Source organism: Nipponia nippon, unplaced genomic scaffold (genome assembly GCF_047370975.1).
Source record: "Nipponia nippon isolate SJK-2023a ecotype South Korea unplaced genomic scaffold, ASM4737097v1 scaffold_5, whole genome shotgun sequence".
Classification (NCBI taxonomy): domain Eukaryota; kingdom Metazoa; phylum Chordata; class Aves; order Pelecaniformes; family Threskiornithidae; genus Nipponia; species Nipponia nippon.
This window is the reverse complement of record NW_028262369.1, coordinates 82803021-82827947: the sequence shown is the minus strand read 5'-3', so window position 1 is coordinate 82827947 and position 24927 is coordinate 82803021. Positions and strand designations below refer to the sequence as shown.

Here is a 24927-nt window from a genome sequence, read left to right as displayed (position 1 = left end):
GATGCCTGGGGAGGAGAAAAGCAGGGGGATGGGGGCCTTCCTCAGCCTCCTGTGCTTTCTCTGCTCAGTAACCCCAGGGGCTTCCCTTCCCCGTGCCATCCAGTCTGGTCTGGAGCCTGCTGAGCTCCCTGCACACGTCACCCCGCCGCAGGGAGCTCCAAAGGTCTCGCGTGTGGGGCAACTTCCTCCTTCCATTGCCTGAGCCCGGCACCCACAAGCTTCACCGGGTGGCCCCAAATCCTTGTGTGGGAACAGATGCATGACAGCCCTTTTCCAGCTGCCTCCCTTGGAGGGAGGAAGGCAGGAATCAGCCCCGCAGACAGCTCAGAGCTGGATTTGCTCAGAAGGGGATTTGGGGTAGATGTCACCCCACAGTAACACATCCCACTTAGACAGAGGGTACTGAAGGTGGAACAGTGTCCCTTTCCACCCCCAGCACCCCTGTGCCTGCTGCTGTACCCTCTCTCCACCATCAGGGAGGATGTAGGGTTCCCCCCCCCCCCAATCCATCCCCCTCAGCTTTCCCAGGGCAGAAGCCAATGTCCCTCCCAAGCAAAAGGACCCCAAGCCCTTTCCCTCTTCCCCCATGTGAGTAGCCAGCCCTGCCAAGTGGCAGGCATGGGCAGGACGAGATCTGGGGAGGAATGGAGCGGCCTCGCTCCCAAGCATAGGGGAAAACTGCAGCAAGTACCCAGGGCACAGCGGAGGTAGGACAACTCTTCTGCTGCAGGTCAACAGCCTGCAATGCTGACAGCGGCCAGGGAGGAGCCACCGCTTCCTTGTCTGAGCCCCCAGGCCTGGCTCCTAGGATTGCAATGGCTTGCTAGCTTTGCACAGGGAACATGCCTTGAGACCCGCAGCAGAGATTGGGGCTGCTGCACTGGGGCACAACAGAGAAGTCACCATCACAGTGACCACCATGGGGTAGCTGACAGGCAGGTAGTCAGCTCGGGAAAGCCTGGGTAACCCCTACCAAGCCCTCAGACCATTTGTGGCCATACCCACTGTAGCTCAGGCAGTGGGAGCAGGGCTTGAGCGAGGCTCATTTAGGGGTCTGGGTCACAGCACCAAGTCACAGCCTTATTGTCCTCATTGAAGTCCCCTGTACTACCCAAGGAGGCTCTCCAAAGACAAGCAGCTTCTCCAAGGATCAGCAGCACAGGCTGGTGCCCAATTCACTGATCCCAGGGTGATGCAAGTACAAGCAGCCAAGCTGTAGCCTTTGAATTGCACAAGCAGGAAAGCTTTGCAGACACCAGCCATGAAACCTGGGTGGAAACATCCCAATAAAGAAATCTAGGAAAATCATGGAGGAAGTTCCCTCCTCCAGGTGAGTCAAACCCAGACACTGGGACCCTGCAAGAGGGTTGTCCAGGGCTGGAGCAGCCGGCACGCAGCCCACACCATGCAGGGCAGAGAGCTGGAGCCCAAGGCTGTGCACAGGAGAGCCGTGCCGGGTGGTGGCCGGCAGAAGGGGCGGGATGCAGGCAGTGATAGATGCCAGGGTGCTGATGAGTTCACAGTCTTCAGGGTCATTAATCAGATCAGAGCTGGATTAAGGTGTCCGAGGTCTGATTAGCTTCATTTCCCGCCTCAGGAAGGAGGGAACTCTCTTCCCCATCCATCAGGTCCTCTAGTGACAGCTCACCTGGTTGCTAACTAGATCTGAGGACTGTAATAAGTGAACGTGACTGTGGCCTGGCCCCTTACCTCTGCCCAGCATCCTTCCTCCACAGAAGGGTCTCCACAGAGGATCTAAGGCAGCCCCAAACATCAGCCACAGGGAGCAGACCCAAGGATATCAGCCAGAGAGACAGCTCACTCCCATGGCCTGGGGGTGCAGGGCACGATGGACAGGAGCTGCCCCAGGAACCCACCCCAGTTCAGGAGGAGGTGGAGTTTAAGGGGGGAGATATTTCCAGCCAGCACCATATTGCTCCCAGTCCCCCCACAGCTCACCCTGTGCTGTTACCCCAGGCCCTCCTCTGCTCACCCCGTGGTCCCAAGGTGACCAGCTCTGTGAAACAGGCCAGCAAACACCACCCTGCTGCTGTGGAAGACCTTGGGCACATCCATGACAGATCTCCTGAGCCCCATACAGAGCTAGATGACCAGCTCAAAGTCCTGAACCAGCCAGTGTGCTTCTCCCATCTCCACATCCCTTGCTGGCTCAAGCCCACCTCATCAGTGTTTCCAGTTGTCCCCTGCTTGATGCACCTCATGTTGACTGTGCCCTAAAGGTGCCTCCACACTTATCTGCTTACTCTACTCCTGCCCAGCAAGTGCAGACCGGTGGGAGGTCCATGCTGCCCAGGCAGCAGCAAGGTTCCTCAGCTCCCTCACCTCTCTGGGAGGGCCCTGATCACAGCATCCCTCGCTGGGCAGCACCAGGAGTGTTCACACAGCTCAGGGCTTCCTGGGGCTCTTTCATTTGCCCAGGCATTTTTGTGGTTTTTTTGTTTTGGTTTGGTTTTTGTTTGGTTTTTTTTTGTTTTGTTTTTCTGGATGTGCCTCAGCTGGACGTTCAAAGCTTGGTCTTTCTTCAGCCACCTGAAAGCAGCAGTCACAGCAGCATCTATGCAGGTGTACATAAGCCTTGCAAGGCCTTTATTGCTGATGTGAAGTTGCCCAGATAGACAACTGGAGCTCTCTCTGCTGTGTCCATAGCCTCAAATGTATTTTCTCCATGCAACTTCCATCCATGCGAGGTCAAGCAGCAGGAGTAAAACTAGAAGAGCAAACACCCACACGGCCACCAAAGACACCCAACTCTTGTACACACAAGTTTTCAGCATCTGTAGGGACCCACAACACTACCTACAAGTTCACATACTTCCCCAAGCTGTTGCCAGCAGTGCCTGAGCTCTCAGAAACGAACCATGGGGGTCACAGGTAGTATTTGGGAGCACAGTTCAGTTTTACAGCCCCACCACTTCCTCAGTGTCACCTTGGGAAGCAACGTAACGTCCCTCAGCAAACCCAACTGCCCCAAGATCAAAGTCAAGGGTGCCGAAGAAAATCCATACCCTGATAAAAAAATTACCGACTGGGACCAGACTTTAATTTTCCCAGGATCGAGTCCTTATCCCAGACATCAGTTAAAGACATGACCCATGTTGGGGCTGCATCTTGATTTCCACCTAACCTGTCATTTTGGCTGTTCCTAGATGCACAATTTAGCACCTTCTGATGGGTTTGGGTCACCTCCTGCCTTCAGTCAATAGAAGTTACCTTTGAGATAGGGACACGTGCAGGAGCCAGTGTGCTTAGCCCATCCCAGAGAGGTGGCAGGCACCCTGATTTCTGCCCCGGCTATAGCTTTTAAGCCTTGAGAGAGCTCCCTGTCCCCAGGATGGCTGTACCTGCTTGCTAAGCCCAGGTCACAGCCCCTAGAGCTTTCAGACTTTAGAAATTACTTCTCTGAGGGACCTACAGTGCAACAACCTTGTTTAAAGCATCTGTCAGGAAGCAGTGGATCATGCTGTTCTGGCCCTGCTACCTCAGGTCATCTTGCAGCACTCCGAAGTCCCGAGCCAGCTAGTGGAGGAATACATCCCAGAAGCATCACCAATGCTGGACACAGGCTGTAAGCCTGCTCACAGGTGTTTTCTCAGTCATTCCCCCATGAGAGGGGCTTTAGAGGTGTCCTTCCCTCATCCATGATCTGCAGCCTCCAGCCCAGAGCAGGCTGAGCCCCTGGTGAGACATGCTGCATGTAAGAGCCCGTGGTCTGCTCCAGTTTGGGGTGTCCCAGGTTTTGTGGGAGCCCTGACTACTGCCCGCAGTGGGATGCTGCCCTTCCCCTGCCCCTCGCTGCAGGGCCACTAGCTATCTCTGGAGTCTGGGAAGCCCCAGGAGGCTGGTGGGGAAGGTAAATAAACTGCCAGCCCCGTGGTGATTTGTGGCTAAATGAACAGCTGAAGTCACCTGTCAGTGGCCTGGGGCCCGTTAACCAACCAGATAATGGATCTTAATCAGCCCTGCAGCAGTGGGAGCTGAGCCCAGCCTGTGTCAGACTTGGCACAGCCAGCCCCAGGGTCCCAGGCTGCTTGGTGGCCGTCCCCTCTGCAGAAACACTGGCACAGGCATCCACATGGCTGTTGTGGGAGCAAAGTGGCCATCTGCAGAGCCCCACAGAAATGCTCAAAGGGCTCCTCATCCGTCTTTAGGGGTCTCCCCCTGCTCTGGTGGTGGCAGGAGACAAGTGCCAGGCAAGTTGCTGAAGCCACCTCCCTGCCTGCTTCCAGAGGTGCTGTGCTCAGCCACTGCCATGCCCTGTCCCTGCCTGCATCCCCTCCCACGTGGATCTGCCTGCTCCTGCCCACCCCAGGGACTCCCGAGCCAGCCACAGGCTCCCGAGGGCTTCTCCATCCTGGCACATCGGCTGCTCTGTCCAACAGGCAGGGATCTGTCCTGGAAGGCAGAAGTCCCCGTGCCTCCATCCCCCTGCCACTCCACGGGCTTGGTGGGGTACACAGCTCCCCCTGCCCACCTCACCCAGCCTTCACACCTCCCTCCGCACCAAACCCCAGGTACCTGCCCCAAGCGAAGGGGTTAACAGGCAAAGCAAACATGGCTCAGTCCCTCCTAGACAGGCCTCCTGCAGGGGTTTCTGAGCAGCTGTTTATTTAGCGAAGCAATTCCTCAAATAAGCAGCCCCATCTCTGATGGGACATGGCAAGGCTGAGCAGAAAAACATGTTAACAGCTCGCATCCTGGAGCAGGGGGATGGCAAACCGGCACGGGAAGGCTTGCAGGGCAGGGAGGGTGCCTGTCCCCAGCAGAAACAGCCAGGGCAGCTCTGAAGTGTTGCACCTGATCCCAGCACACAACCACTGCGAAGGGCTGGGGCACCAGCATCCTGCAGGATCAGGCAGGGGATGCCTTAGGGCTCCCCTCTATTAGCTGTTGGCTCGGCTTCCTGGGATGCAGCGATGCACTACAGAGGTGCTCAGGCCTGGGGACAGATGGCTTGTACTGTGGCTTGGAGAGACAGGGACGCACGGTCAGCTCAGATCCGTTTCTTGCAAGGACCCAGGGTCTGGCTGCTACATTTCCAGTCCCATTAGCCCCTGACCCCTTTCCTCTTAGATTCTGAAACACCGTGAGCCCAGAGCACCCACCCAGAGATCTCCTCCATCCCACTGTCCCCAAAACGAGATCTGGCAGCACCTGGAGTCAGCCTCAATGTCTGTCCTCACCCCAGGCCTTGGCTTTTGGGGGGAAATGCTAAACAGCCAGCACCCCCCACAGCCCAGCATCGTCCAGGAAAGCAGGGAAGTGACCGAACACACAGCATCCCTCCTGCTGCTTCCCTGTGCCCCTGCTCACGCAGCCCTTGCCCAGCACATAGTGTCCAGTGCTACATGTCCCTGGCACAGCCAGGCACTCCTCCCCCCAGCACCCCCACCACTGGGCACACCAGAGGATCCTCCAGCCCTGCTTTTGCCTGTCACCTCCAGGATCTTCTGGTTTTGCTTCACTGGGTCTTGTCCCAAGGCCAGAGTTGCTCCCTGGGAGGGAAGGGAGCCAGGGCTGGGGCGGGGGGGGGGGGCAGCACAGGAATGGGTGCAAGGTCCCCCCCCCAACAGCACAGCCTCACCTCTTCCCTGTTAATGGCCTTTCCATGGAGTCAACTCCTAACCTGCTCCCAGGGTGACCGGATAAATCAGCTGCTCCTCCCAGGACCTTGGGCTCTAATTAATGTCAGCTCATTAACGAGATAACGGCCATTTATTACCCTGTCTCCCTGGCTGCTGATTAACCCTTTCCCAAGGTGGGGGCAAGGGGTGGTGATGCCATGGGAGAGGGATGGTGGGAGCGGGTGACGTCTCTGCAGTGAGACCCAGGGACACCTCAACAAGGGGGGGACAGATAGAGGGACAGACAAGTAGGACTGCAGAAGGACTGAGCAAGGGATGGATGCGACAAGGTGGTGGGAGGGGTCAGGATGTTTGGGTTTTCTTCCTAGTGCTATGGTAAGGGCTTGGTGGATTAAAGCCTTGATGGTGCTGGCAAGACTCACGGGTTCCCCCCAGGTTGTCACCATGGCCTCCAGCACATCCCTGTCCCTCAGCGTCCCCCAAGTGGCCATGGGGAAGAGCATGGCCAAGACCTAGAGCAAAGCACAAAACCTCTGCACATCCCTGGCCCCCAGCCCCTATTTCAAGGGGCTGCCACACAGTCCCACAGCCAGTGGGAAGCCACCAGCATGTCCTTGCCTCCAGAAGCAAAAGCATCTCCCCGGTGAACTGCCTACACCACGGAGCGTGGGGCAGGACGATCTGCCCCAGGGCGAGAGGGAGCCTTTGACTTGTCCTTGACCTGGCCTGGGTACGGAGGGCAGGAGCAAGGGGGCTGGGGCGGGCACGGTGCCCCCGTTCTGCAGCCCACCGCCAGGCTGCGGGGGCTAATGCTCTCCGTACATCAATCACGCTGCTCAGTGGCTCACTATTAGTGGGAGCAGCGGCTGGTTAATCAGGCTGAGGGCTTCGGCTCGTTAAGCTGACACCTCCGTTGCGAGAGTGAGACATGGGGGCACGCAAGGTGCCACTTATTTATTTTCTTCTTTCCCAGGGAATATATTAAACAAATTAAATTCCTGGAGTGTTGGGTCAGCACAGCCAGCTCTGCGCCTGTCCCAGCTCCACCTAACTCAGCCGTGGGGAGGGGACCATGCTCCCCAGCCCGCAGCAAGCCCCCCCCACCGCTGCAGGGTCCCAGACCCCTCTGTGCCTCCCCAGCCCCTTGCAATAAGACACAGACCCCCTATTCGCCTTAGTTCCCTCCCTGGGCTGTGCTGTGACCATGTCTGCTCGGTAGTGCTGAGTGTGGTTGATGTGTGGGCGGGAGATCTTGCGGGAAATGCAGACCATGATTTTGTACGGAAAGTCCCCTGGGAACCTGCCTGCTGTCCCTGAATGGGCTTCCTTGGCCCCGCAGGGAGGGAGCTGTGGGGCAGCCTCGGGTGCTTTCAGAGCAGCTTGTAATGCTCCCTGCTCCAGGGAGAGCCAGGGGCTGGTTTCAGTCATAGCACCAAGCGCTGTTCTTTGCACTCTGGTATTGGGGACATCTGGGCTAGTGGCAGGTTGGCACTGCAAGGTCCCTCTGCAAGCAGGAGTGCTAGGAGGGAGTGCACGTATTCTCTGTAAAAATTGAGTCTCCATCACAGGACTCCAGGAGCTGGGGATTTAGCAAAAAACACTGCGCATCCCAAGAACAGCTTTCACGCCATGAGCATTAACATCACTGGCATTGGCCCCAAATTGTGCGGAGCCGTGAGAACAAGGGTCTTTGCTGAAGCATTCCCCTGCACTAGACCCTCCGCCCTCTTTAGCATCAGTCACCCCTTCAAAACTAAGTGCTGTCCCTGCTCAAACCCCCCGATGGGATGCCGTTTCCTTGCTGCCGGGCTGCTCTGCTCCACCCCAGCACCAGCTGCGTTTCAGCCCTGCTCTGGATCTGGTTAGGTGACAGGCATGGATGGAAAACTTGCTGTAAATTAGCCCTTAGTCCCTGGAGTTATTTATTTATTGACCATTCACAACTCTTCCCTCCATCACCACCTTTTCCCTCCCCATTCTTCCAGCAAAGTCTGGCAGCCTGTCCCCGTCCGCTATCCCATCCCATCCCATCCCATCCCATCCCATCCCATCCCATCCCATCCCATCCCATCCTGTCATCCCCATCCCTTCACAGAGCCCAGTCCCTTCCACTCAGCCTCAGTCCTTCAAGCGCCTCGTCATTTCAGGAACAGACCCACCTTTTGCTGGTAGAAGGGTGACTCCCTGGAGGTTAGTGAAGAATTAGAAATAATTTAATTTACCTCCCTGTTCGGGTGCTTTGATGAGCTGAAAGGCCCCTTGTCAGGCAGCGAATCCATCTTCCTCCAGCCTTACATCAAATTTCATTCACTAATTAGAAACTCCTGCCCCGGAGCGTGCTGCCCCCACCCCAGCCGCCCCTTCTCCCCACCAGCACCATTATGAAAATAAATTGTTCCATTAGCCGCATTGTTGTGGCTGTGGGGCCCAGTGCTGGGAGTTATTAGAGCAGGAAGGAGGGCGTTGGATTAAGACGAATGATTTATTAAGGAAAAGGACCCTGATTAGATTCTTACTCGTCCCCTGCGCACGGGCGCGTACTCACACACCCCCCGTCCCGACGCCCGGGGCACCCCAGAGCCACCCGTGGAAGGTCAGCGCCGATGGCAGCGGGGTTCCCCCGGGGCCGTATCCTGCTGGCTGCTCCTGCGGCACTGGGAGCCTCTCATCTCATACTGGGACAGTGTACGAGGTAACGGCTGACGCCGGCTGCCAGACCCCCTGCACGGTCCCCAGCCACCCCTGCCTTCCCCTCCCTCGTACGGAGGGTGGGGGACCACCAGTGTCACCCCCAGCCCTGCCTGCCCTGCAGCGGGGACCTGCAGCGGGTGCTGGGTGGGTCCTGCTGACCGGGGAGGGGATACGGGAAGGGAAAGGTAGGCTTTGGTGTGTTAGCTCTGTACCCCGTGCTGTGGGAGGGGTGGGTGCCCCTCCAGCAGGAGGGTTGGCAGGGCTCACCCTGGGTGGGGGGAGAGGGTGCCAGCCCCCTCCGTGGGTCCGGGGTGCTCTCTGCACCTGGGAGATGTGGGGTGGGCACTGCCGCAGAGGTGGGCACTGCCGCGGGGTGCCCATGTCCTGTGGTCCTCACAGTGCCCATGCTGTCACCATGGGCCATGTGCATGTCCCCCGGCCTGTCCCTGGAGGGGACAGATGTCAGGGACACAAGGACACCTGGGTGCTCCAGACACTGCCTGGGATATAAAGTATCCGAGCTGGAAAGAGAGTAATTTGGGGGGTTGGATGGCGATGCTGAGGGCCGGGGACTGTCCAAGCCCGACCCGTGAGGTGGGGGGCATGTGTCTGTCCGGGGGATAAAGGTATGCGGAGGGGTGGCTGTGTGCGTCTGTCTGTCCGTGTCTGTGCAGGGACAGCGGGGCTGTGGTGTGACTCCCAGAGGCTGCTGCCTGCTAAAGCACCTCCGTCCCTGCCCGGGGGAAGCTGGCAAGCGCAGGCGGAGGGGCTCCGGGGAGCGGCGGGCAGCCCCTGCAACGGAGGGGGAGCCCCCAACGCTGTCCTCCCACGAGTGCCATGTTAACGGAGGGGCAGGAGGTGGGGGGCTCGGGGGCAGAGGGGGAGGCGGTGGAGGCGTTTGGGGCGCAGGATTGGCTCCGCAGCCCACACCGCGCACCCTCCTGGGGCTCCCGTGGGCCCGGGGCCAGGGCGCTGGGACACCCCTCCCCCCCCCAACAGCGCTGCAGAGAGCAGGGTCCTGCCCCTGCCCCGGAGCAGCAGCACTCCAGAAAGCCATTAAGCGAAATTAAGCTAATGCAAGCGAGAGTGGAAGGTTGGTACGGGCTCCCTCTGCGGGCACCCGCTGGATGGCAGCGTGCGGGGCTGAGCTGGGCTGGGTAGCCTCTCCTGGGCTTTTTTCGGGGGGCAGCTATGGATCAGTCTGTCCTTGCCGAGAGGAGCATCCCTGCAACCTGCTGTACTGATGCCCACAGGCCCAGATAGTTCTGGGTGACGCCCCCCGTCGCCATCACAGCCCAGGCTATGGGGACCTGGTTGGACCCAGAGCTCCCGGAGGATGGGGACAAACCACCTCCTTGCCAGGAGATATTCCCCGCTCCATGGGGAAGGTTTGGTCTTGGAGTCCCGCAGGATCCTCACCTTGCTGTCATCTCCTGCCCGCACCGCTCAAAGGTGCAGTTCCCCACAAACAGGAGATGCTTTCAGGGTACTCTGCTCCCACTCCCTGAGCCCCGAGGCCCCCCCCCACCCCTTGCCTGGACCCCAGCACCCAGCCTGCCAGCCTGGGGCCAGGAGCAGGCTTGGCTGGCGCTGCCACGGCAGAAGGCCACGACAGAGGGACAGACGGGAGAGGCGGGGACAGGGACAGTGTCCCCCCTTGTTAACAGCGCCGGACCCTGTAGCCTTTTCAAGGCTCTGAATAGGGGGTGGTACCTCTCCTCCCCTGAATTTGGGGCCGGGGGAGTGTTGGCGCTGGTTTAACATGCTCAGACAGGGCTTGAGGGATGCGGGGGACACACACGCTATCCCAGATGGGAGCATGTGGGGGGTTTCTCCTGCCGCCACATGCCCTTCCTCTCCCTCCCGCCCACCATTCACATGGTAATGAGGACAAATTGATGGAGAGACATCCATTGTGGTACCCTCCAGCCCTGGCCCTTCTGCCGGCCACCCACCAGCATCCCCATCCATCACCACCCAGCAGAGATCCTGGTGGGACCCCCCCGCCTGGGGATGGCACCCTGGGAGATGGGGCTGCTTCAGGTGCCCACGAGCAGTGGGGCAGCCCCCAGGTTGCCCTGGCTCTCCTAGGGTTGAGCGATTAGACGGGGGGGGCATCCAGGGAAGGAAGAGCCCCCCATAAGTCCTGTCTGGCAGCTGGACATCATTTGGTCCTCACCATCCTCACCATGGGGCTTTATGGGGCTAGGGGGGAGTTAATGGGGTTTCAGGAGGGGAAAGACCTCAGCATCTTTTTTATGGGTTCTTCCCTTCCTCTCACTGCCCTGGGGCTGGCCCAGAGCCAGGACCCCCCCACTTTCCCTACTTCCACCCCAAAGCAGCCCCTCCCAGCCCCTCCTGGCAAGGCAAAGAGCTGTTCCCCCATACTCACTGATGCCATAAAAACCTGGGCCTGCAGATGGGCTGCCCACAGCGTCACGGGGCACCCAAAGGGCACATCCTCTCCCCTTGCATGCCCTGCCTCGGCTGCCCCTGCCGTGCCTGCGACGGCAGCCTGATTGAAATTTCACTCCATAAAGCGCCTCTCGAAAGCCTGACCCCGTGGGCCCCCTGGGGACCAATTTGTCCTTCTCTGTAATAAGAACCTAATTAAATTAGCTCAGCCGCCTCGCAGAGCCCTTAAATTAGCTGCGGTGATGAGGGCCCTTGCTGACAGCCTGCTGCCGAATTGCTCCGCACTCGCCATGCTGCGGGGTCCAGGGAAAGCCCTGGGGGGACCCCGCTGCCAGCCCCAGACCAGGGCAGGGCAGCTTGGGGATGGGGCAGGGGGTGCAGAGAGGGGGGTGTGGGTGGGACAGGTGTGGGGAGGCTGTGTGGGGTGCTGCCTAGCGGTCTTCCCTTCTGCTGGCATGGAGATGGGGTGGAGAGGGGGGACAGGGCTGGTGAGGGGACAGAGCCAGCAGTGACTAGCTCTAGTGTGATTGGAAACCCAGTGTAGGGGGTAGGGGGGGGTCCATCTTCTCCGGGAGCACTGGGTTAGTAGGTGTTGTGATGATGGAGATGGTGGGGAAGGGTGCCCCAGCACGGCCGAGTGCTGGGACGATGGGCCCAGGCTGGGATGGAGAGGTGTCCCCGGCAGCCCCATGGTGGCTGTCCCTCCTACGTCCTGCCCCACTTGCCCTAGTTTCCAGGTGGCCCCAGTGACAGCTTGGTCCCACATACGCTGGGTTGCTCCCACAGCGTCCAGCTGCCCACCTTCCCTGGGTACAGGGGAGTGGGAAGGGAGAGCTCGCCCTTACTGGTGGGGGGCACTGGGGTAGTCAAATCTTGCTCCTAGAGAAGCACAAGATGCCCTCTAGCCCTGCCTGCCCTGTTTATGATGGGCAGTAAGCGTCCCAGGTCCCTGCCTGCCCTCCCCACACCAGAGCTCAGAGCGCCCGCCTGGGAGATGATGGATTTATTGGGCTGTGTCCCCGACCAGGAAAGGTACATCCAGCGAAGAGACAAAAATACACCTGCCATCGGCCGCGCTCGCGCTCTCTCACTTCGCCCTGGACAACAATTACCATAAAAACTGTGCTTTAAAATAATCTTTAAATAATTTCTGCTTTTTGTTTAAAAAAAAAAAAAAATCCCTCCCCCCCCAACCAAACAGCTTTCCCCCCTGCCCACTCCTGTCTCACCCTGCACGCGCCCACACTGCCTCCCATCTATGGTACATACAAAGAGCAGATAAATAAATAAAGACGCGTGATGCTGCAGGGGGGACGCAGGTCACAGCCCCCCCCAGCCCCCTCACCTCCTCTAATGTGGAGCCAGGGGAGGCTGAGGCTCTAGCTAGGATTTTGGAGGGGGGACCGTGGCCGCAGCTTTGATGGGACTGCCCCCAGGTCCCGGGAGCGGGTGAGCAGCAATGAGTTACCCTGAGGGTTTGGGGTGCTGGGGGGTCAGGGAGGTCAGGCCAGGCAGGGTCTGGAGCTTGGGGAGTTTTTTTAGCTTTGGGGTGGGAAAAGCATGGCTTTGGGCTGTGCCAGCTCAGGGCGCGATGCCAGGGAAGCAAGGAAAGGAGCACTTTCTCCCCAGCTGCTTTCCTTTCCCCGGCTCCAGCAGGTTGGGGCTGCAGCCCCGGCTCTCCCCACCCCTGCTCCCACCAGTGCATGCCCGTGCCTGGCTGGCACTCGCACCCTGCTGCCTGCACGCCTGCCTCCGCAGCCCCCTCTTGCCAGACAGAGCCCCCCTGTGCTGTCACAGCGTCCCCACGGGCATGCCCAGCCGGGTGGCTATGGTGCTGGCTTTGGGCAGAGCTTGGGGTACCGCTCCCCAGTCTCTCACTCCAGCAGCACTCGTGTCACCAAGTTAGGGGTCTCGTGCCAGAGCCGTGCCAGCCCCTCCAGCCCTGTCCGTGCTTGGGCACCCCAGGCATACAGGGGCTGGTTTTGGGTGCCCCTCTGCACTCACAGTCAGGCTAAGGGCAAGGCACAGTGCCAGTACCTGGGTCACTCTCCTCCCAGTTGCCAGATCCCAGGGGTGGGAATGGCATCGCCCGCCCTCCCGCTCAGCCTGCCCAGCAAAGGGCCCTGGGATCCCTCTCCAAAGCCTCCCTGCCGGGTTCAGGCAAGCTGGGAGCCCCACGGGAGCAGCCTGCAGCCAGGAGCTCTCTCCTCTTCCCACTCCCCCTTGTCTATCAGACCTCCATCGTTAGCTAATTCTGCACACGCACACGCACATCACACGCACACACACAAATAGCAGCATGTGGATCCAGCCGGGGGCACCCCCATGTCCGAGGGGGGACCCTTCGTGCCTCCCCCCTGCCTCCAGGAACAGGGGGTGAGGAGGGGGCCATGGGCATGGAGGAGGCACACCGGGGAGCCCCATTGCCCCCCAACCGGGAGGTGGCTGTGCCCCGAGCAGGCAGGGCTGGAGGCAGCTCCCCATGGGCACCCAGCTTTGGGAGGGGGTGCTGGCCCCTGGTGAGCCGCCCCGCAGCCACCACCTCCGCCAGCAGTGCCGGCCACGGCCGGGGCGCACCCTCAGCTCTCCGCCCGGGGTACCCCCAGTGGGTGGAAGCTGTCGGGGGGCAGGAGCAGCCTGCCCAGGCGGTAGAGCAGCCCCGAGTACCAGTGCACGCCGTCCCCCTGTGCCCCTGGCCACCCCACCAGGCTGTGGTAGAGCCGGAGCGGCCAGAAGGCCAGCTGCGCCAGATGTTGCTCCTGCACCAGGGCGAAGCACGAGGCCACCATGCCGTCCACCACCAGCGTCCCGTGGCGCGTCAGCGGTGCGTAGGCTCCCACGTCCCTCCGGTTCCGCACCTCCACCACCTCGGCGGGCTGCAAGCCGCCCCCCCCTGCCGCCACCAGCACGAAATGTCCGGGGCGCACGCGGCTGGCGAAGGTGGGACGGAAGCGGGCAGCGGGCGCCGAGGCATTCTCGGCCACAAAGAGCAGGTGGGTGGGCGTCAGGGCCAGGCGCCGGGGAGGCTCCCGCGTCTCGATGACGTGGAAGGAGGTGAGGGCACGGGGCTCCTTGTCCAGGAAAGCCAAGAAGTCGCTGTAGGTGGGCCTGCCTGCCCCGTCCATCGCCAGCACCCGCTGGCCTGGGCGCAACGCCCACAGCGGCGTCCGGGCACCGTCCTCCAGCGTTGCCAGTGCCCGCCCAGGGAAGCAGCCCCCCGTCTTCGCAGCGGCCGAGTGCTCTGCGTGGAGAGAGAGAGGACAGGAGGGTTACCCATCTGCCAGACCCCCAGCACCACCCTTCCACAACGCACAGAGACCCTCCCAGGCTGCCCGTCTTTGCCCTCCCAGGGGTAACCCTGCCCTGCCATCACCTACGTGCACATGTCCTCTACACACCTCCAGCCACCAATCCAGCCTCCCTGGGCGCCTGCTCCCCCAGCCACCGTGTCACTGGGGGTGGCACTTGGGGACTCGAGCCACGCATGGCAGCACCTGCTCCCCGCTGTGGTGCCAGGGCACTGGGACTCCTCTGCAGAGCCAGGTCCCGAAACCTGCCTGGCCAGGGGAGCAGGGCACAGCCACAGCCCCAGATGAGCAAGACAGAGCCAGGGGGCACCTGGAGCTCGAAAGAGGGGAGGCAGAGCCCTGAGCCAGTGGCAGGCTGAGGAGCAGAGTGCCCGGTCGCACTTGGCATACCCACAGCATCCCCATCCCTTGCAGCGCTGGGCCTGGGTACTGCTGGGGAGGATGCTACAAGGAACGGCGCAGGGTGCAGCACCCTCCCCCCAGCAGTGCAGCACCTCCCACCCCACACTGCAGCCCCTTTCCCTTCTCCCGCCTGCTCGCCCTGTGCTCCCTGCACTGCTGATGCCAGCTGAACCCCTCTCTGAGCTGCAGGGAGATGTCACAGCCTCTGGCCATCATCAGGCAAAAGCCACCAGCCTCCTGGGCAGGGCTTCGCTAGCGAATGTCACAGCGTAAAGCACCCAAACTCTCTGGGGCTTGTCCCCTGCGATGGTGGCACAGCGGTCCTACCCCTCCCCAGATGAAAAGCTGCAGCAAGTCATCAAGTGTCACCAGGGGCCCATCCTGGCACTTAGCAGGGGCACCCTGGCTTCCCAAGGAATGCTGCTCAGCTCCCACAGCAGCCCTGGTCCCCCAAGCCCCAGCAGCCCCCATCTTAGTGTCTATTTGACGCCCTCCCACCATCTGCCAGGGGCCTCTCATCTAGGGTCCTGCTCCTGGCCCTGCACGGTCCCAGCCTCCAGCTCCCAGCCCCCCACAGGGCCCTCTCCCAGCTCCCTCATCTAATCCCTGAGTGTCCCCATCCAGGTGGCACTGCCCCCCATCCCTCCCCAGCTGTGAGCAGAGCCAAATCCCAGCCCCCAGGCCCATGAAGAGAGGCATCCATCTCTGGGACAGAATCCTTTTATTGCTCAGATGAGGTGCAGTGTCCGCCCCGTGCCTGCCCCCAAGGCCAGGTCCCAAGTCCTGCACCCCGCATCCCCGGGCAGGCGGCAGAGCCATGGGGAGGGGCTGGCAGAAGGGTGAGAGGGGCACCTGGCAGAAGCGGGGGACACAGCTGCTGGGCATGGAGGGGTGCACAGGTGCAGGGGGGGACCCGAGGAGACGCAATACATACAACAGGCCACGCGGCCATCCGTACAAAAATAAAAGCCATTTACTAAGACGCAGAGGCAGCCCGGCTGCCCTCTGTACACAGCTCTGGGGGGGTCAGGATATGCACCCCACAGCCTCCACCATGCACCCCCAGGCTCCCCGTGGCCTCAGGTATAAATATGGGGCGCCCAGAGCCCTGGGGAGCCACTGCAGAGCAAGGGGGCTGTGGCCAGCCTCCAGAAGCCCTCCAGGGCTTCGGGGCCCCAGTCTGCTACCCGGGTCACGGCATCCCTCTTCGATCGGTCCAGGGGAGCATCCCGGGATTCAAGAGCCTCTGTCCTTCTCCAGGGGCACAGCCCCACTCCTCTGGCCAGCCCCAAGGCTCTGGGGTCATGGTCCTTGCTTCGGAGCCTGGCCCCACTCCTCCGGCCAGCCCCACAGGGCACCCTGGGCTGTGGGAACCCCGGTCCTTCGCCCACGCTTTGTCCCTCTTCTTCGGGGGCGTGTCGCTCCCTCTCTGCGGCGCGGTCGCCCCACCTCCATCACTGGCCGGCGTTGCGCCCGTCCTGGCATCGGCACGGGGGAGCGGGTCAGCGCGGGGGACCAGGCTGACGTCTGGGGGTGTCAGGCCGCTGACCGCGGGCTAGGGCAGTAGGACAGGCAGAGTGCGGTGGGAGCCGAGCCCGGGGACAAGAGAAGCGGGGCAGCGCCGGCGTACCAGCCCCGGCACCCCCGCGGCCCGGTGCGCGGCACACGGGTGCGTGGGCACGTCTATGCGGCCGCAGCCCTCTCCCTGTGCGTGTGCACGCGTGTGCAAGCGCTCTGGGTGCAGGCACGGGTCTCCGGCACGGCAGCCGTGTGCCGGCACGGTGCCGGTGTGCGCGCAGCCGCCGAGGCTGCCTCCGCGCCCACGCAAGCCCACTCACAGGCAGAGCCGCACAGCCTGTCGCGACACGGGCGCACGTGCAGCCGGGCAGCGGCACGGCCCTCTCCCGGGCTGCGGCCGCGGGGGCGAGCGTGGCCCTGCGTGGCCGGTGCCGTGCGTGGGGCACTGCTGCCCTCTGCCGCCCGCAGCCAGCGCGGCCGCGCCGGCGGGAACGGCGGGGCCCGGGGCTGCGGCGTCCCGGGCGGGGCAGCTCCTCCCCGGTCTGAGGGGGCCTCGCACCCCACGCCATCCCCTCCCGGCCACGGGAGAGCAGCCGCCCCCCCCTCACTGCACCGCACGGGGGGAAGCGAGCACCGCCAGCGACGATAGCACCCCGCACTCCAGTCCAGCTGCCTCTGCCCCCAGCACCCCCAGCTCTGCTCCCCTCCGCAGCAGATGCTGCACAGCAGCCAGCTGATCCCAGGGCACCCTGGCCAGTCCCTGCCTGACTGTCCCTGTCCCCAGCCTTGGCCAGCCAGGGCTCGACGGATGCTTCTGCGACAGCGGTGGAGGAGGGCAGGGCTGGATGGGGCTGAGCGCGGGCAGCGGGGCACTACGGGAGAGCAAGGGCAGAGGCAGGGGAGACAGAAGCGATGGGCAGACTGGGGGGGACAGGCTGGGGAAGAAGGGGACGTGGGGTGGGAAAAAGAGGGGGTTAGAGAGGGTGGGTCAGGATGCAGGTCCGTGGGAGCTAGATGGGGAATTTGCCCCATGGCACTGCTGGCCACAGGTGTGTGACTCACTCCCTACCCGACTCTCTGCCCCAGCTAGGGAAATCCGGCTGCGAGAGCCAGCACCCCCCCCGGGAGCACCCCACCCAGCCAGGCCCCCTGGGCACGCTGCAAGAGGGGGGCTGGCCCCCGGCCCCGCTCACTGCCCTCCTTACCTGACTTGACGGAGCAGTGGATGTGCGCCTTGGACTCGTAGTAGACCCAGTCGAAGCCAGCCTCCACGGCCAGGCGAGCCAGCATGCCGTACTTGTTGCGGTCCCGGTCTGAGGTTGTGATGTCCACAGCTCGGCCCTCGTAATGTAGCGACTCCTCAGAGTGGTGCCCGTCCTCGTCCCAGCCCTCCGTGACCCGCAGCTTCACCCCCGGCCACTGATTCATGACGGAGATGGCCAGGGAGTTCAAGCGGTCCTTGCAGCGCTGCAGGGCAGAGGGGCAGAGTCAGTAAAAGCTTTTTGGATGGGGTGGATTAGCTGCCTGGTTGGCAGGTTGTATCCCCCCATGCTTCCACGAAGCCTCTCTGGGTCCTCAGGCCCTTTGGGGGCTGGTCCAGTAGAGGAAGATCTGAGAACATGAGGTGCCTTGTCCAGCCCATGCCCTCCAGACTCCCCGCAGTGCCCGAAACCCCACCATTTGACACAGCATTTCCCAAGGGTGTGCACCCCAACAGGGTACCCATCTCCTCCTCCATCTCTCCCCCAATTCCTGGCTCGTTGGAGAGTCTGCTGGGCAGCACAGCCTGGGCTGGCGTGAAACACTGCTCGCAGGGCATCTGCCCTGTGCTAGCACTGCCCCAGGGGCCCCCAGCTGACCGGCGGAGGATGCAGGAGCTGAGACCCTGCTGCCTCCTGGCTGGGAGGATCCCCCAGGGTCCCCAGCACTGTCCCCAGGCACAAATGAAACCACCTGCCTAGTCCTCAGCACAGCTCTGCTTGGTATCACTCCTCAAGTCCTGAGGCACAAGAACACAGCACTGGGCAGCCTCACAGCTTCGTCCAGCCTCTGCTCACGTGGGAAATGCCAAACCTGCCCAAGAGCTCTCTTGTGCTGGAGCACAAAGGACGTGGGGTGAAGCCCCCTCCACCTCTCCCTGCCACAAGGGCTGAAAAGCCAGGGCTGAGGAACAGCAGCAGATCCCAAAAGCCCCAGACCTGGTGGCCACAGAAGTCACACAAGCAAGGCAACTGCCCTGCCTCGTCCCCCCCTGCCGTGGTCCTCCCCAGCAAGTAGAGGGATGCCAGCCCCAAACGCCTGCGCTGCAGCCCTCCTGGCTTTGCCCTGCACTGGCCGCTTCCCCCAACCACAGCTGCATCTCAGGGTTGCCCTTGGCTTGCAAAAGTACAGCCTGCACTTCTGGTGCCTTCCCCTGCTGCAAAAGGAATGGAGAAGAGCTACAAAAGGTGTAGGAAAAGTAATATGGGAGCTCATACAGAAAACCAGGTGAATGGACTAGGACTGTGCAGCCTGGAAAAGAGATGCTGGGGGGTCCCAGAGAGCACTATAAAATCAGGGTGAAGGACAGAGCATTCATGGTCACGCATGAGGCCAGTCCTGGGAAGCATTAAATGAAACGACTGGGCAGCAGCCTAAAAACCGGCCACCACGGGGGACGTTTTTGCGTGATGCCCAGCTCAGCACTGGAACTCCCCACCATGGGATGTCGTGGGTTGTGAGACACAGTCATGGCAGGCATGAGCCAGGGCTATAAAACATGATGCTGGCTACACTGCTGTACTCCGAAATGCCCCAGCACTGCTTCCGCAGGGAGCTGTCCCCCAAAAACGTGGGCCCTCACCCCACCCCCAAGCACCTGCTCCCGTCCAGGGGAGGTGGGCGCTGCTGCTCTCGAGGAAACCCGCTTGCACTTGGCAGGGTCCAGGTCCCGCGAAAGTCAGTGCCAGGCAGGCCTTTGCCCCGCATGGGGCGAGGGAGCACCTCTGCCCTCGTCCCACGGCTCCCTGGGTGTGGGGAGATAAGCCAGGAAGGTGTTGGACAAACAGTTGCCAGGTGAGCGGAGGAGGAGGAGGGAGGGGAGCGACTTTTGTCCCCGTACAACACCACCATGGTGCCATTTGGCACATGGCACAAGCAGCTCCCAAGGTCCCTGGCCCCATGGGGACCCCACAGAGAAGGGCAGCAAGGGGGTTCGGGGCTGGAGGCAGGCAGGGAGCCCCCGATGCCCCCCTGCATCCCCCAGCCATCACTCCAGGCATCCCCTTGCCGCTCCCATGCCAGCACCCCGCTCTGGGCACCCCTCCTGCCCTCACTGCCAGCCCTTCTGTCCTCCAGGGGCACCCTGCCCGCACACAAACACCAAGACCCTCCAACCCCTGTCCCCATGCTGGAGACACCGCCTGCCACCAGCCCCTGGGGCAGGGGCACCCTTTCCTAGCGAGACCCCCCTGGGCTGCCTTGTCCCCTGCATGTGCCTCTGCCAGCGCAGCCCCAGCCCAAGGGTCCCACCTCTCCCTGCCCTGCAGCACCCAGCTGCCTGCCCGCCCGGCTGGGCACACAGCGGCAGGCAGGGCCCCGGAGCACCCTGGCCCCGGGCTGCCGAGACGGGCGGCTCTGCCTGTGCCTTTGGTGGCCAGCAGGTGTCAGAGCACGGGCAGGGAGCGGGCAGGGACAGGCAGGGAGCGGTACCGACGGGCAGGGAGCAGGCAGCGACGGGCAGGGAGCAGGTACCAATGGACAGGGACAGGCAGGGAGGGTCGGCGAGCAGGTACTAACGGGGGAGAGCAGGCACCGGCGGGCAGGGCAGCAGCGGGCAAGGAGCAGGCATGGATGGGCAGGGAACAGGCAACTACGGGGAGCGAGCAGGCAGGGATGAGCAATGATAAGCAGGGAGCAGGCAGTGATAGGCAAGGGCAGGCAGGTGGAGATGGGCAGGGAGCAGGCACAGGAGGCAGGGAGAAGACCACAACAGCCAGAGGTGGCCAGGGATGGGCAAGGAGCAGGCATGGTCAGCAGGGAGCAGGCACAGATAGGCAGGGAGCAGGTAGGGATGGGAACTGCCTGCCCAGGGACTCTGCTGCCCGCACAGACAGGTAGGCAGGGACCAAGAAACCCATGGGCATGGGCTGTCCGCAGGCTCTGTGCTTACCAGGGGCTGCAGGGAGAGCCCACCTCCTCCCCATGCACAGCCCAGAGGGACTACAGCACCCTCGGGGACCAGGGTGACCATGCCTGCCTGTGTGGCATGGTCCCCCTCCTGCCTGGGGGTGAACACAAGGTCTTGCAAGGTGACAGCAAAGACGTGGAAATGCCACCATGGCCCACGGGCCCTGCAGGGGCCAGGCTGGAGTGGGAAGTCCAAGCTTAACAATGTGGCACTGAGCCCTGGCCACAGCTTACCAGCCATGGTGCTGTTCTAGTGCCCAGCTGGGAAGCTGAAACCCATGCGACATGGGTTATAGGCATATAGCAGGGTTTGGGGGGAAGGCGGGTGGTGATGGTTTGTTTTGGGGGCAGAGCTTGTCCCTGTGGTGGCGCAGGTGACTGGGCACCCCCAGACCACATGCAGGATAGGGCCCCGTGCCACCACGCTGAGCTGGGTGGCTCCATGCTGTCCCATGCACATCATGGTGGAGACCCTGGGGATGCTGGGTTGGGCTGAGCAGAGGTGTTCCCCCCGCTGACCAACATTGGCATCTCCCTTCTCATCCCCAGACTGGGGACAGGAACATGTCCTGTGGGGGAAGCCAAATGCTTTTTGGGAAGGCAGCAGGTCTGGAAGGAAGGGCACAGCTCCAAGACGGGGCACAGCCAGCAGGGGCCCCAGGGCCATCTCAGAAGAGGTACGCAGGACACTCAAGTGTGACCACAGCTTCAGCACAGGGGTTGTGGATGGAGCGTGTTTAGCCATAGCTACTTCCATGCCCAGAGGCTGCCCAGGAGAAGAGGGGTCCCACTAGCATCACCCTCCCAGGTGAGGTTTTTCCCAAAAGAAGCCAAGAGTCCTGTCCCAAGGTCTCCATGAGCAATTCCTCACCACTGCAAGGATGGTCTCCATGCCAGTTGGGCCAACAGTGGCTTCAAGGGATGATGGCTGGGGTAGGGAGAGGCTTGGGGTTGGGACTCCATGGGGGCAGGGGGCCCGGGACATTCCTGGGCCAGGCTGCTGGGGAGAGGTGAGGCGGGCTCTGCCTCCAGCCTTATCTCAGCACCTCCGAGTGGGACCAGTGAGAGCAAACACACTGGAATTCTTGAGGAAGATGAAACGATAAAGGAAAGGCGGGCAGAGAGCAGCACTACCCACCCCCCCAAGCAGGCGGCATCTTCCGGCTGCCTGGGACACCCAGACCCTTGGACTTGGGGAAAGAAAACAGGTTTGAAGTGAGTCAACAGCAGTAAAAGCCAGCACACTGGGGGAAGGGACAAGGAGTTGGGTCAATGGCCTTTCCCAACCCATAGCAAAACAGTGCACGGTGCCAGAGCCAGAGCTCCCACATCTGGGGACATCTCCCACAGCCAGGGGCCACAGGACAACCTCAGAGGGCAGTGGGATAGCAGCGAGCTACCAGAAGTCACGCCACCTCCACAGCAATGGGGACAATTCCCCGCAGAGCTGCCCAGGGCACCATGGTACCCATCTGCTCATGGACATGCAGTGGCCAGGGACCCTGCTGGGGTAAGAGCTCTCATTTGGGCACCCCAAGAAGACCAGGGAGCTTCCAGGTACCCTGCCAGCAACACAGCAGGACAGCGGGAAGTGTGGGGCTGGCAGGTGGGACACAGAGTCCTCCCTCTCCCAGGGGTGCCAGGGGACACTGGCTGGGTTAGGGAAGGCAGTGGGAGCACTGTCAAGAGGAAACACAGCCAGAAGCACTCTCTTGCCTCCAACTCAAGCAATACGATGTCACCCGCTTCCCCGATGCACGGACCAGCGGAGCTCACCGCTTCCTCAGTGTCCCTAAGGCGGTTCCCCAGGGGATGCAGGCTCCAGCCCAACCCCAGGGCTACACTGACCAGCAACCACAACTTGTGCAACTCCCCAAGCTTGGCACTGCCTCGCAGGGGGTCTCGGTCTCTCTGCTGCAGTCCCCAGCCTGAGAACCAGCCTGGACCATGGCCCCTGCTCTCAGGGACCTGCCCCCGGGGCACACGGGGTTGCAGAGCTGTCAAGCCAGCACCCAAGCCACTTATCCTGTTGTTACCAACACCTTGTCCAGAGACCATGGCCAGAGCCCCACTCAGTGCCTGCCGCCACGGCCATCCATGCTCACCCACCCGCCAGCCCCAGCCTGGGGGGTGCAGCGGTCAGCGGGGCAGCCCCGGCTCCCCCCTGCCTCTCCCGGGAGTTCGCTCGGGCTGTAACCCAGTGCTGAGGCTGGTGGCCAGGTTTCTTAGCAAGGCCGTGCGGCTCCTTATCTGCATTCCTGAAACCCTCAGGCATTCTCCTGGCAATATTAAAACACAGAGTAACCTTCGTCCAGCATCACCCCCTCCTCCGCTGCCGTCCGCTGTCCCCCCCACCCCTCCTTCCCACTGGCCCAGGGCACTTGCAAGCTGACCGCAACAGGGCATTTGCAGTAACAGGTTGTCCCCGTCCCCGAGCGCAGCAAGCTGAGGGCAGCCCCCGTCGGGCACCCTTCATCATCCCACCAGAGACACGCAGGAAGAGGGGGCACTGAGACACGGCACAGGGTTTCGGCGACGGAGTGGGGACAAGGTCAGCAAAGGGCGCTCCTGGAGCCCAGCTTGTGGCTCTGCCCGCTCCCCTCCCTGCCAGCATCCCGGGCTCTGCTCTGTCCCTTGGCTCCAACAGGCAGGCTGCCTGCTCTGCCGGCCGGGAGGCAGAGGAGAGGGGCGAGGGCAGGATGGGTGCAGCAGGGCAGGGTGCTACCCGATGGGGGAATAGCGCAGCGCAGCACTGCCGGCTCGGGGGCAGTTTGGCAGAACGCTGCCGGATCGGGGGCAGCGTGGCATGGCTTGGGGGGCACCAGGGCAGGCTGCTGCCAACTGGGAGGGCAGGGTGCTGCCAGCTCGGGGGACACGGGTTGGGGGACAGCAGGGCAGGGTGCTGCCAGCTCGGGGGACAGCGGGACACGGGTTGGGGGACAGCAGGGCAGGGTGCTGCCAGCTCGGGAGGCACAAGGGCACACCTCGGGGTGCAGCAGGCATGGGTGCCACAGGCTCCGAGGGGCGGCGGGGCAGGCTGCCGCCACCTCGGGGGACGGGGCGCTGCCGGCTTGCGGGGCAGCGCGCCGCCGGCTCCGGGAGCAGGGTGCTGCCGTAGCAAGGCGCAGCGTCCTGCCCGCTCGGCGTCCGACGCGCCCAGCCCAGCCGAAGGGACGGAGCTTTGCAGCGCCCGGCGAAGGGAGATGCCGGCGCTGCGCAGCCGGCAGCCCGGGCCGGGCACCGGGATGCCCGGGGCAGGACGGGGAAGCCGCAGCGCCGGTTCCCCCGCTGCTGCCCGCGCTGCCCCAGGAGAGCGGGGCGCAGGGCGCTCCCCGACAGCCCCGGTGCCCGCAGGTGCCCGGCGCGGAGCGGAGAAGCGGGCGGCGGCGGGGCCGTACCTGGGTCATGAGCCGGTCGGCGCCGGTGTTCTCCTCGTCCTTGAAGATGATGTCGGGGTTGTAGTTGGGCGTGAGCTCCTTGAAGCGCTCCGAGTTACGCGCGATCTTGCCCTCGTAGCGGCCGCTGGCCCCCAGCGTCTTCTCGGGGACGTTGGGGCTGAACTGCTTGTAGGCGAGCGGGATGAGCTTGCGGGGCGGGCGGCGGCGGCTGCCCACCACCCTGCCCGGCCCGCAGCCGCGCACGGCCGGCGCCAGCAGCAGCGCGCACCCGCTCAGCAGCAGCAGCAGCCGCGCCGGCTTCATGGCGCGCCCGGCGGCCCCGGGGCGGCCCGGGGGACCGGCGGCTCCGGGGGCCCCGCTAGGCTCGGCCGCCGCTCCCGCCGCCCGCCCCGGAGCTCCCCATGCGGCGCGCAGCCGGCGGGCAGGTGCCGGTGCCGGTGCCGGCGGTGGCGGCGGCGGCGGCGGCGGGGAGCGGCGGCTGCCCGGCGCGGGTGCGCTCCGGCTGCCCGGTGCGGCGGGCCGGTGTCGGCCCGCTCTGAGCCGCCGTGGCCCGGCGGCGGCAATAAATAGCGAAGGGCCGTTTGTTTTGGCAGGCGAGCGGCCGCTTGCGGGGCGCGGGGCGCGGGGCTCGGCGCTGCCGGAGCCCCCCGCGGTTTGCGCCCCGGCGGTCAGCGCGGCGGGGCTGGAGCCGGAGCCGGAGCCGCCGCTGCCTCCGCTCCCCGGGCAGGAGTGAGAGGGGAAATTGAAGAGATCCGGGACCGGGAACCGCCAGGACCGCACCCTGCCCGTGTCCCAGCCTCCCAGCGCCCTCCCTCTCTCGCCTCCTCCCCGCGGAACCTGCCCCGGGCCGCCCGCAGCCTCCTCCCCCCCGGCCGAGCCCCGCGGCCCGCAGCCCACCCCGCCGGGGGTGCCCGCCGCCACCTGCCCCCCGGGGCAGCCTCGCCGCCGCCCCGCGGCGCGCCCGGCCCGCCGCGCACCCCCCCGGGGCCGTCCCGCGGGGGCTCCCCCGCGGCGGCGTGGGCGCGGGGTGGCACCCCCGGGGCTCCGGCCCCCGCCGCACCGCCTGCTCGCCAGGGGCCCGGGCCTGCGGGCGGGGATCAAACAGAGCAGGGAGGCAGCTGGTTGAAATTTAACCACAATATTCTCGCTCCCCATTGTTTCCAGGGAGGCCCGATATTTCCACAACAGGATTATGGCATCTGATTAACTCGCTGAGACAACAATGAGGGGCTGGGATGGGCTTCCCCTTCTAGCTGCCAAAAGGGGAAAGTAAATACAACACCCTGATTTCAGGAGCGAGGGCTCGCGGGGCCCCCCCGGTTCTCCCCCAGCTGTGTGCCGGGGAGGGGTCCGGCACGGCTCTGCTTGCACCCCCTCCGGCTCACCAGGACCTTCCCAGGTGAGGCAGTGCCTTGGGATGCCCCC

General features: G+C 63.2%; 1 protein-coding gene across 1 annotated transcript; it reads right to left on the bottom strand.

The window, feature by feature from the left end:
* Positions 1-11930: 11930 nt before the first annotated feature.
* Positions 11931-23805, bottom strand: IHH (Indian hedgehog signaling molecule). The gene is made up of 3 exons (XM_087732045.1): positions 23503-23805; positions 17143-17404; positions 11931-13950 (listed from the first exon to the last, which is right to left on the bottom strand). Exons 1-3 carry the CDS (start codon positions 23803-23805, stop codon positions 13289-13291), a joined length of 1227 nt encoding a protein of 408 aa, XP_087588171.1. The 3' UTR covers positions 11931-13288.
* Positions 23806-24927: the final 1122 nt, after the last annotated feature.